This window comes from Ovis aries, chromosome 14 (genome assembly GCF_016772045.2).
Source record: "Ovis aries strain OAR_USU_Benz2616 breed Rambouillet chromosome 14, ARS-UI_Ramb_v3.0, whole genome shotgun sequence".
Taxonomy (NCBI): domain Eukaryota; kingdom Metazoa; phylum Chordata; class Mammalia; order Artiodactyla; family Bovidae; genus Ovis; species Ovis aries.
Window position 1 is genome coordinate 66,235,119 of NC_056067.1, and position 12,528 is coordinate 66,247,646.

A 12,528-nucleotide genomic window follows, 5' to 3' on the forward strand; every position below is an offset into this window, starting at 1 on the left:
ATTAGTTAAGTTTTAAGTGATGTCTAAATATTGAAAAGTATTCAGTTAAGAGCTTATCACAGATAACCTCTTTCATGAAGAGCCAGAGTACTTCCCTCCAGAAGGCCACCCTAGGAAGGTTTCCTGTGGTCTCTCCCACCTGGAGGAGCCAGGGCAGGACAGCAGGTCTGTGGTCTCAGCCCCACGAGGCAGGGAGGCTGAGTATGCACACAGTGGTCAGGCCACACAAAACAGAGCTCTGACCCACAGTCTCTGTAGCAACAGGTCCCAAACAGTCAGGACTTGCTCACTAACTGCCAGTTTCCCTACTTTTTGCCCCCGTCCCACTTAGGACCAATTCAGTTCAGTTCAGTTCAGTCACTCAGTCGTGTCCGACTCTTTGCGACCCCATGAACTGCAGCACGCCATGCCTCCCTGTCCATCACCAACTCCTGGAGTTCACTCAGACTCACGTCCATCGAGTCTGTGATGCCATCCAGCCATCTCATCCTCTGTCGTCCCCTTCTCCTCCTGTCCCCAATCCCTCCCAGCATCAGTCTTTTCCAATGAGTCAACTGTTTGCATCAGGTGGCCAAAGCACTGGAGTTTCAGCTTTAGCATCATTCCTTCCAAAGAAATCCCAGGGCTGATCTCCTTCAGAATGGACTGGTTGGATCTCCTTGCAGTCCAAGGGACTCTCAAGAGTCTTCTCCAACACCACAGTTCAAAAGCATCAATTCTTCAGCGCTCAGCCTTCTTCACAGTCCAACTCTCACATCCATACATGACCACTGGAAAAACCATAGCCTTGACTAGATGGACCTTTGTCGGCAAAGTAATGGCTCTGCTTTTGAATATACTATCTAGGTTGGTCATAACTTTTCTTCCAAGGAGTAAGCGTCTTTTAATTTCATGGCTGCAGTCACCATCTGCAGTGATTTTGGAGCCCCCCCAAAAATAAAGTCTGACACTGTTTCCACTGTTTCTCCATCTATTTCCCATGAAGTGATGGGACGAGATGCCATGATCTTCGTTTTCTGAATGTTGAGCTTTAAGCCAACTTTTTCACTCTTCAGTTTCACTTTCGTCAAGAGGCTTTTTAGTTCCTCTTCACTTTCTGCCATAAGGGTGGTGTCATCTGCATATCTGAGGTGATTGATATTTCTCCCAGCAATCTTGATTCCAGCTTGTGTTTCTTCCAGTCCAGCGTTTCTCATGATGTACTCTGCATAGAAGTGAAATAAGCAGGGTGACAATATACAGCCTTGACGCACTCCTTTTCCTATTTAGGACCAATTGGAGAAAGCCAAACAAGCTTCCCTAAGCCATCACACACGATGACGCACTGCTAGTTAGCCGGCCTCCAACTTTCATACTCCACACTCAGAGCACACCCGAGGCCCTCCCCTCCCCTTGGCCGGCCTTTGAGCCTTTGCCAGACACCCGCTGTGGCCGACTCCCCTGCTCTAGCGGGCTCTGTGAAAACGTCTTCCGTGCTCCTCGGCAGGTGGTCTCTCTCGACTTCCACACCCAGACGCCAAAGGCCACTGTGCTGCCGCCGCGAGGTGTAACGTCTGCTGCGGCAACTGGAGAAACTGCCACCTGAGCGAGAAAAACCGCCACCGGCGCGCGACTTTCTGGGACTTGTAGTTCCTCGCGCCCAGCGGGCGCACTTCCGCCACCTACCGGAAGTGCCGCCAATACTCGCGCACTCAGGTGAACCTGGCCCGGGAACCAGCCCGGAGGCTCCCCTGTGCCCCACAGGCCTCCCGAGGTCAGTACGTGGACACAGTTCTTCCACTGGTACGTGGGTTTCGAACTCAGCTTGAAGAGAAAGTGTATGTTCTCCTGGTGGACAGAGAATTACAGGCAGTCTTGGCAGAGCAAAAGGCACCGGCAAACCCCGGACCTAGGTGTTGGGGGCCCGTGTTGGTGGTGTTCGGTGATGCTGGCCTGGCTGGAGAGATCGGTGTGAGAAGGGGCTGGAGAGGTGAACATGACTGGAGGTGTGAGAGCGGGCCATAGAATTGCCGGGTGCGCGAGGGCTGGGGTTTGGGTTTCAGAGCCTCAGTAAATAGAATCCGGCGGTGAATGGCTCAGTGGAGGGGCTAGGGTTAGTGGAGGGGCAGTAGAAAGTGTGAGAAGGGCTCTTGAGTTTCCGGTTCTAGTGAGGAGCCAGGATGGAGGCCGCAGTGCAAGGGATGAGGGAACCCTGGACGCTATCAGCTGTGTTGAGTCTGTGGACGAAGACATTAATCAATATTTGCTCTAAGAGAGAGATGGGACATTTTATTCAAGCCTTGGGTTATAATTCAGGAAGCAGCTTTTCAGAAAGCTCTGAGGATTGTTCCACCTTGGAGGTTAAAGCACAGTTGTATACTTTTTGAGACAAAGGGCCATGTGTCAAATGAGGAATTGACAGTTGATATAATCCAGCCCTGCAGTACAAAGTGGATAGTGGGTCATTGTGACCCCTTAGAAGGAAGGAAGTTTGTCCCCTAAGCAGGTATGGTTAATGTGGATGCACCATGCACACTAAATGGGAGGGAGGAGGCCCAAATGAGCAACGAAAGAGCTTAAATTTTTTTGTCTTGCCATGAAATACGATTTTTATTTCTTCAAGTCTTTAGAGGCATAGCTGGATATGGAGGAGAGAATGGCAGTGGTAGGGAGCCTGGGAGGGAGGTCTGGGCTGGACATAAGGCCTGGGGCAGTACTTGAAACCCCCACCCCCTCACTGACAGGAAAAAAAGAAACTAGAAAGAGAAGGAGAAAGAGAGGCCTCTAGAAAGAGGTCAAGCATGAGGGAAAGGAGTTTTATGTCCAGGTGTAACCAATAGAATTAAATCTGCTGTGGCCTCTAATGTGTGTCAGCACAAGTGTTAAACTCTATAAATGCAACTCTTGTAATCATCACAGCAGCACCACAAAGCAGGCCTGCTCTCCTCCCAGACTTCTGCAGATGAGGCCCCAAGAGGCTGAGGAGGCCTGTTCAGGGTCCTCCAGAGGCAACTGGTGGAGGTAGGACTTTGAATGCAAGCAGTCTGGCTGTGGAGGGGAGGTGTTCCCAGCCCTCGCCCTGGATGTCTCCAACAAGGAAGAAGAGGACCTGAGGGTGAAAACGAGCACACATAGTAGATTGCCCATGGATGGACAGGAATGTCAGAACAAGATAGCTTCACATAGAGCCTTGAGCAGTCTTCTTAGGTGTGGTGTACACGTGTGTGTGTGTTTGTGTGTGTGTGTGCATGCCTGCAAGCATGCAGCATAGGTGTGCTTTTAGTACACAGAGTGAGAGAGAGTCAAACATGGGGAAGGGTTTGGGATAAGATAAGCAGAGTATGGGAAGCAATGGCAGCATTAAGGGAAGCAGGGGATAATAGGTATGGCTTCTGGCCAGTTGGGCAGCATCACAGCAGGTCCAGAAGTTTGATACCCCGTCACAGAGTACCCTTAGTTGTCTTCCTGGGAATTTTCATATGCTCCTTGTCCCCTTCCCCCACCTCAATTTTTAGAAACCGGCTGATGTTTCACTGAGATATTTTTTAAAATTGTACAATCAGTTGTTTTGACACTGCCTCCATTTCTCTCTATTTAGTATCTTGAGATGATAGGAAAAACTGGCCCCTCCTTTATTTGAGTGTTGAGGTACTGTTGTGTCTTTGGGTTCATGGTTCAGACACCCCAGCACATGCCTCAAGACATTTACCTTGAGCCTATGACAGCCCAGGCCCAGAGCTAGGCAGATTGGCCCTCTTCAGTGAGAGAGCTTAGCCACCTTGGCTGACCTCAGAGCCTTGAACAGGGAGGTCATGTGGTCAGAGCCCCACCTCCCTGCCTTACACTCCCCAGGGGTTAGTCCTCAGCTGGCACTGGTTGCTCTTGCCTTTGGGCATGGGGGTGGACTTGGGAGTGTGGAGGCACTGAGGTAGGGGCTAAATCCCTAATTGTTCCCCCAACCCTAGCCCTGCTTTCTCAAGACTTCTGTCTTCACAACAGCATCTCCAGATATGAGGAGGAAATGGAGGCATATTTTCAGCAGATCCCATCCCAGGCGAGTTGGAGACCTTCGTTCTCATTGCCTTAGTCTCCATGGCAGTCTCCATGGTAGAATGCATCCAGGAATAACACCCACCTCCTCACATCAGTGCACGTGAGAGTTCTTGTAATGCTGTCCTGTGCCTTGGGGTGAAGTACACGGGCTCCCACATGAATGAGCCAGGCATTCCCAAAACCTGGGTCTCTGGGCCAGGTCTCTTTAGACTTCTTCATGGTGTTTGCTCAGTGGACCCTTGAGGGCGAATAGAGCTGAGCCTCCAAAAACAGTCAGCCACTCTGGCCCATTGACCCTTACTGAGACCACTCAGGAGAGCAGCTGAGAGTGTGCCCATAAAGCGCCAAAGGCACCCTTAGATGGCTCACATGTGGTTTCACGAGGAAGCAATTGAGCTCATGGTGTTAGCTTCCTAGAAACACACCACGACCCTGATTTGTCTTATGGCTGTGCTGACCCCTGATTTAGAGCATCCTCTTTGCCTGGTTTCCAATCTGATATTGTACAGAAGCTGGGGGTGAAGATCTCCAAGACAGGTCCCCGTTGTTCCCAAAGCAGAAAATCAGGATCACCGATGCAACTAGCAGTAGAGGAGATACCCAGAGAAAAATGAAAACACCTTCAACCTGGGTCTGAGTCTGATCTGAGCAAGAGGTTCTCCCTCCCCTGTGCTGTCCTATCCCCAGCTTCCTCATTAAGAAAGCAGGGCTCCATGGTAACACCAGTGATGTTTCAGCCAACTGTGAGCTTCAAGGACATGGCTGTGACCTTCACATGGGGGGAGTGGGGACATTTGGACCTGGCCCAGAGGACAGTGTACCGTGAGGTGGCTCTCAAGACATGTAGTCACTTGGTCTCCCTAGTTAAGGCAGTCACTGCCCATCGCCAGACCCAAGGCACAGCTCATTTCAGGCACTCCTGGACTGGCCCAGAAGGTGCTGGAAGTGGGTCCCTTTGAGATGCAGGTCTGGGTATTGCTGCTTATCCCTCCTCCAGGGCAAGTCTGTGGCTTGTTCAGGGTGTGGGGAGTCTACTCGGGAGGATGGGGGCCCCTCCTAGTCCATCCACATCTGACCCCAGGGGTGAGAGCTCGACCTGTCACCCAGCAGAAGACCAAGCCCTCTGTTTTTCCTCCATTGACCAGGACTTCTGCTCTCGAAACTAAATGTGATCTCCTACCTGGAGCCAGGGGAGGACCAATGGAGAGTGGGGCAGGGACCTCCCCAAGGTGAGAACAAGCCAACAGCCCAGCAGTTAAAGTCCAAGGAGCAGAGAGACCACTTGTAGAAAGTTTGCTCACGTGTTCTCTGCTGCCACCTCATGTCCAGTGTGGCAGCCACGTTCTCATCCATGTCAGGCTGTCTCTGCCCAGCCCACCCACAGAAGACATTTGCTGCTGTTGTCAACATGTGTCTCACACACGAGTTCACTTCTGTCCCCATCTCCCTTTGGTCTTCACTTCTCTGCTACCGCGTCTCATTCCCAGGTCCTCATGCTTCCTGTTTTCCTCAAACCCCTCATCATAACTTCCATCCAGGGTGGCAGCTCCTCAGGCCTCCCCTTCCTGCTTTTCTTTGCTCTGCCATTTGGGTGTCCACCCATCTTCCATGTTGGACATTTTCAGAACTTCGAAATGATCCCAAGGTGTGGTAAGAATCCATGCCTTCCGGAAGGATTCCTACTAAATTACCATTCCTGGACATGCTTTCCCACCTCCCCTCATCCCATAGGCCCACCACCTACCCTGCATGTCAGCCTAATTGGATTTTTTTTTTTCTTCTTGGAGCTATATGGAAATATTAAAACAGTTCTCATACCATACAGTTCATCTGTATAAAGCATGCTAAGTTTCTTAATATAGCTGCAGCTTGTGTATTTATCACTACAGTCTATTTTAGAACATGGTCATCTCCCCGACTCATTGAGCTGCTTCTGGTTTTTTTTGTGGTTTTGTTTTAACTGATAAAGTTTATTTTTTAGAGCCAATTTCATCCTTACAGAAAGTACAGGGTTTCTCTATGCCAACCGTCCCCATCCAGTTTCCCCTATTGTTGATATCTTGCATTCAGTGTTACATTTGTTACAATTGATGAACTTACATCAATTAATTATTACCATCAGAGGTCAATAGTTCACATTCGATTCATTCTGGTGTTGTACATTTTGTGGGTTTAGACAAATATGTGATGTTATGTATCTACTGGTGTAGTGTACAGAGTAGCTCCACTGCCCTAAGAATCCTTTGTGCTCCACCTGTTCATCCCTCCCTCCACCCTAACTCCTGGAAACCACTGATTAATTTACTGTCTCTACAAGTTTACTTTTCTAGAATATCCTATAGTTGGAATCATGCAATACATGGTCCTTTCTGAGAGGCTGCCTTCACTTGACAGTAAGCAGCATGTATGTCCATCACACCACCTTCTGCCAGCCTAGAGGTGTTTGATTTATCCCATGTGTTCCTGCTCCTTCTTACCCTATAACTGTCATGTCCGCAGCCTCTCTTGTTTCTTACTTGGAAGTCTTACCTACTTTTACTTACCCTTGGCACTCAAATGACATCGTTCTGAATTCATTTTACAGCAGTGTCTGTCTTCTCTTCTACCCTAGATGTTACTTTCTGGCTGACCCACACAGCCTGTCTTCCTTATTTCAAGATTCTGATGCAGATACTGCTGTAGAATTTTAACCTCCTTGGCCCATTTTTTCAACAGCCAGGCATATCTTAGACATAGCTTAGCCACGCAAAGATTCTTCTCCTTCCCTTCATCCCCAGATACTCTTTCACTCCCCTTCATGAGGCTTTTGTTTCATTTGAAAACTTCTTCTCATCAGAGATTCCAAGGCAGCACCCTAAAGGAACACAGCAGGGTCTTGGGAAGGAGGACAGTGTGTTTATGGGAGTGTTGGGCAGAGATTAAGGCTTTCCCCAAGAGGGAAAGAAGGTCTGTGTTTGGCACAAGGAAAACATCCTCCTGGAAGTCATACTTTGCCAAATGGAGGATGCTTGTCTCCTTGGCAGGCATGGGAGAAAAGGATGGGAACCTGGAGAGAGGCCTTAATATTACTGGATGTGGGTGGCTACCCACCTAAAAAGGGCAGTTGTGTGGTCAGAGTGACAAGGGAAGGGGGAATCTTGGAGGACTCTGAACTGGGAGCCCATTGCACTCTTTATTAGAGGCCTACTACCGATGGCTCAACAGTAAAGAATCTTCCTGCAATGCAGGAGACTCGAGTTTGATCCCTGGGTTGGGAAGATCCCCTGGAGGGGGATCCCCTCCAGTATTCTTGCCTAGAAAATACCATGGACAGAACAGCCTGATGGGCTGCAATCCATGGGGTCTCAAAGAGTCAGACCTGACTGAGCAACTGAGCACAGTATCTTCAACAGATGGAGGAATCCCTCTCATGACAGTAACGGGGTGGTGACATCAGCAGAACCATGTCTAACATGGTGCCCTATACAGCAGACACTGCGGGAGGCTCACAAACTGATTCATTTTCACCTCAAAGTAACACTTGTTAGCTAAGCATTCTTATTCCTGGCTTACCACCGGGGAAGTGGAACCTCAGAAGTTGTCAGCTGGTGGAGTCCACTGGCCAAGCACACTGCCTCAGGGACCCCAGTAATTTTCTGGGGAGTCTGTGGCATCAATTCTGGCATGGTTAAAGAGACCCTTCTTTTTCTCTGTGGGCAGACTGAACCAATGGTAGAAATGGTCCATTAAGAATATTAAATCATCGTTGGTACTTGGGGTCTCATTTTAAGATCCAGCACCAGGAAAGAGACTGAGTGTGAGTCATAAGTTCGAGGCACATGTTAGGACCTTGTTTCCTGTGACTTCTCTAACAGATTACCAGCTGGGTAATGTAAAACAACACAGATTTATTCCCCCACAGCTCTGGAGGCTAGAAGTCACAATCAGCATCACTGGGCTGTGAAATCAGTGCACACAGGCCATTCTCCCTCTGGAGACTTCATTGGAAAAGCTGTTCCTTTGTTTTCTTCCAGGTTCTAGTGGCTAGGGGAATTCCTTGGTCAGTGGCCACATCACTTCAGTCTTTCAGGCCAGCACCTTCACGCCTCTGCTCTGTGGTCACATTGTCTTCTTTGTGTATATCAAGTCTCATTCTGCCTCCCTTTTATAAGGACAGTTGTGATAACATTTAGGGCCCACCCAGATAATCCCTGGGCATCCCTGTTGGCTCAGATTGTAAAGAATCTGCTTGCAATGCAGGAGACCTGGGTTCAGTCCCTGGGTTGGGAAGATCCCAGGGAGAAGGGAATGGCTATCCATTCCAGTATTCTTGTCTGGAGAATCCATAGACAGAGAAGCCTGGCGGGCCACAGTGCATGGGGTCACAAAGAGTCAGACACGACTGAGGGACTCACACACACACACTGATTTCCTGTTTGCTGAGCCATCCCTCCATTACACATTCTGCATGAAATTACAGTCCATAGATTAGAAACAGACCCAAAGATATATCTCTCATACTTGGTGGTCTGTTTTATCCCACCCTCCCCTTCTAATGCTTTTCCAGTAATTCAGGCCATTTGGATTTCTTTCAGACTGGAAGACTACACTTGAAAGGGTCTGTCTGAAGAGGATATTGCTGTGGAAGGGCCATCTTATCACATGGAAATGAAATACCATGTTCAGGAGAAGGGCCCTAGGTTGGTGTCATTAGGAGAAATGCACCTTTGGCAGGACCAGCTAGGGAAGAACCAGCAGGACTCTGAATCAAACAGTACTCACCTCAGAGAGACGTTTTACTCAAGGTGGGAGTTGTGAGCCTGAGCTTAGGGAAATTATCTGAGTTTAAGCCTTCTACCTCCGACATTACCTACAAGAACATATTTCCATGAGGTCAACTCACAGGGTAAAAAGTTGAGACTGAACTCAGTTTTCATTAATCATTAGAAAGACTGGGCTGATCTGAAGCCCTGTGAAGATCATCAAAGTGCTAGAGCCTTCTGGCAGATTATTTACTTGAATAAACTTGCAGATTTTGAAACAGGAAATAAAAAGCCTCATGATTATACTGTCAATAGTGAATGTTTCAACTATGGTACCTCCTTTTGTTTTCTTAATAGAATTTTTTCAGCAGAGAACAGCAAAGATGGTAAGAACTATGGAAACATTAATCATAGCTTGTCTCTTAATGAACACAAGCCAAGGCATTTGGAGAGTCAGTTCAGTTGTGACAAATGCCTTGAACAGACTGAAATAAGTCATCCTGGAGAGGCACTACTCACATATAAGGACGACTGTGATGCCTCCCACATGGCCTCATCTTTTACTTACTGTGACATCATTTAGACTGGAAAGAAGCCATATGAATGTAAACAGTGTATAAGATCTTTCAACTGTTGCTGTAAGCTTGTACACCAGAGAACACACTGGAGAAAAGCCCTATGAATGTACTTGATGTGGAAAGTCTTTCAGGCAGAGCTATGACCTTGTTGTACACCAGAAAACTCACATGGGAGAAAAACCCAACGAATGTAATCAATGTGGGAAATCCTTCACCCAGAGTTCCAAACTCATTAGGCATCAATGAACTCACACTGGAGAAAAACCATATAAATGTTGTGAATGTGGAAAATCTTTCAGGTGGAACTCTAACCTTTTTGTACATCAAATAATTCACACTGCCTTAAAACTTATGAGTATGCTCATTGTGGAAAGTCCTTCAGTCAGAGCTGTGACTTTGTCACACATAAATGGACTCACACGGAGCGAAATCCTATGAATATGAATATAGTGTGGTAAATCCTTCATTTGAAGCACTCAACTTATTAGGCATCTGTGAATTCACACTGGACAGAAGCCATATAAATGCAATCAATGTGATAAAGCCTACACTGGGATCTCTCACCTTATTGAACATCAGAGAACTCATACTGGAGAGAAACCATTTGAATGTCATCAGTGTGGGAGAGGCTTCACTGGGAGCTCTTACCTTCTTTCACCTTAGAGAGTTCATTCTGGAGAGATACTGTATGAGTGTAACAACTGTGGGAAGGCTTTTTAGCAGCGAATCAGCTTGTGCATCAATGAACATGTGCTAGAGAGAAACCTGATGAATGCAGTCACTGCGGAAAAGCTCTCAGCCAAAGGGCTCCTCTCTGCATCAGAGAATGCACGTTGGAGAGAAGCCCAGTCAGTGTAACATATGTGTTAAAGCCTTTAGTCAGAGATCACACCTTATTGAACATCAGAGAACACATACTGGAGGAAAGCCCTATGAGTGCATTGACTGTGGGAAGACCTTGAATGATCGATCAACCCTTACAAAACATGAGAGAACACACGCAGGGGAAAAACCCTATGAATGTAAACATTGTGAAAAGGCCTTTAGCCAACTTACTAGGCATCAGAGAAACCATACTGGAGAGACCCTATGAATGTAATGAGTGTGGGAAAGCTTTCAGTTATAATACATCTTTTTTTCAACATGAGAAGACTCGTAGGGAAGAAACCCTGGGAATAGTCAAGATGAAAAAGCTCACTGCCAGACTTTCTTTACTAGACATGAGATGACCAAGGTATAACTGTCACTGTAGTCTAATGACTGCAGGTATCAGAATTGCTTGGAGTGTGTGTGTTGAACTGCACATTACCAAGCTTACCCTCAGCTTACTAAATCAGAATCTCTAGCAATAAAACTCAGGAGCCCACAGTTTCCAAAAGCAGCATGAAGGACTTGTTTGTACACTAAAATATATTTACTTCTGCAGTTAGGTGAGAAGCTATGAATATGACCACTGATGAAAAACATTGTCAGAGCTCTCAGCAGGAATTAGAAAACACAGACTGGAGCTGTACCCACCAGATAATCTTTTGTAGTCCAAACAACCAACCAATCTCAATCAGACATTGTCCCAGTAACATATTCCTGGAAATGGTAGTGAACTGAAAAATATTCTTGACACAGAGCTCCAAACATTCCACCTAAGAAGAAACCATTACATGAGGAAGATGGTGTTAGAGATGAAATTTGGGCCAGCCATGTTCAGTTGCCGGGAGAAATATAAATAACCTCAGATATGCAGATAACACCACCCTTATGGCAGATAGTGAAGAGGAACGAAAAAGCCTCTTGATGAAACTGAAAGAGGAGAGTGAAAATTTTGGCTTAAAGCTCAACATTCAGAAAGCTAAGATCATGGCATCTGGTCCCATCACTTCATGGGAAATAGATGGGGAAACTGGAAACTGTCAGACATTATTTTGGGGGGTTTCAAAATCACCGCAGATGGTGACTTCAGCCATGAAATTAAAAGATGCTTACTCCTGGGAAGAAAAGTTATGACCAACCTAGATAGTATATTCAAAAGCAGAGACATTACTTTGCCAACAAAGGTCCATCTAGTCAAGGCTATGGTTTTCCAGTGGTCATGTATGGATGTGAGAGTTGGCCTGTGAAGAAGGCTGAGCACCAAAGAATTGATGCTTTTGAACTGTGGTGTTGGAGAAGACTCTTGAGAGTCCCTTGGACTGCAAGGAGATCCAACCAGTCCATTCTAAAGGAGATCCATCCTGGGTGTTCATTGGAAGGACTGATGCTGAGGCTGAAACTCCAATACTTTGTCTACCTCATGTGAAGAGTTGACTCATTGGAAAAGACCCTGATGCTGGGAGGGATTAGGGGCAGGAGGAGAAGGGGACGACAGGATGAGATGGCTGGATGGCATCACCAACTCAGTGGACATGAGTCTGAGTGAACTCCAGGAGTTGGTGATGGGCAGGGAGGCCTGGTGTGCTGCAATTCATGCGGTCACAAAGAGTGGGACACAACTTAGCAACTGAACTGACTGAACTGATGCTCAGTGTAAGCCAGCAATAAAAAACACAAATTGAAGGAGTACTAAGGATGGAAAGTTTTGTAAAATGTTTTTTATTTTAGTTAAAAGTAGACTCAGTTTTTCAGGGACTCTGTTGTGCTCTAACTTTCTTGCTCAGTTAGGTTGACTAAGTGAGTCCAGAGCAATATGTAAAATGTCAAATGAAGTGAAAACAGGACCAAAAACAGTATGTATGCAAAATGTTACAGCACATAAAAATTTGTGCACAGATGGTTGATTAAGGTCAACTCAGCAACATATTAAAAAACAATATATATGTGTGGGCTTAGTTGCTTCAGACTCTGCAACCCTGTGGATTGTAACCCACCAAGCTCCTCTGTCCATGGGATTTTCCAGGCAAGACTACTGGAGTGAGTTGCCATTTCCTTCTGCAGGGGATCTTCCTGACCTAGGGATCAAACCCATGGCTCCTGCTTTGGCAGGCAGGTTTGTTTGTTTATTTATTTATTTATAACCGCTGAGCCACCTGGGAAGCCGTCCATAAAAAAGGCTGAAGTGTAAACCCACAATGGCGAAGCAAGTAGGGGAAGCTGTTAATTGCAGGTTGGTGAGGTGACAGCACCTGGAGGTGCAGAGTGGGAAAGGTTGCAGTCAGGAACTTGTGAAGAGGGGCTGCAGCAGT

The 12,528-nt window shown here is 46.9% G+C and overlaps 1 protein-coding gene across 1 annotated transcript; it reads left to right on the forward strand.

Moving 5' to 3' along the window:
- Positions 1–1,678: 1,678 nt before the first annotated feature.
- On the forward strand, positions 1,679–12,166 carry LOC105602044 (zinc finger protein 544). The gene is given in 5 exon segments (XM_060399213.1): positions 1,679–1,782; positions 8,607–8,768; positions 8,770–8,837; positions 8,840–9,431; positions 9,433–12,166. Coding segments are annotated over 4 exon segments (1,113 nt in total). The 5' UTR covers positions 1,679–1,782; positions 8,607–8,673; the 3' UTR covers positions 9,791–12,166.
- The last annotated feature ends 362 nt before the right edge of the window (positions 12,167–12,528 follow it).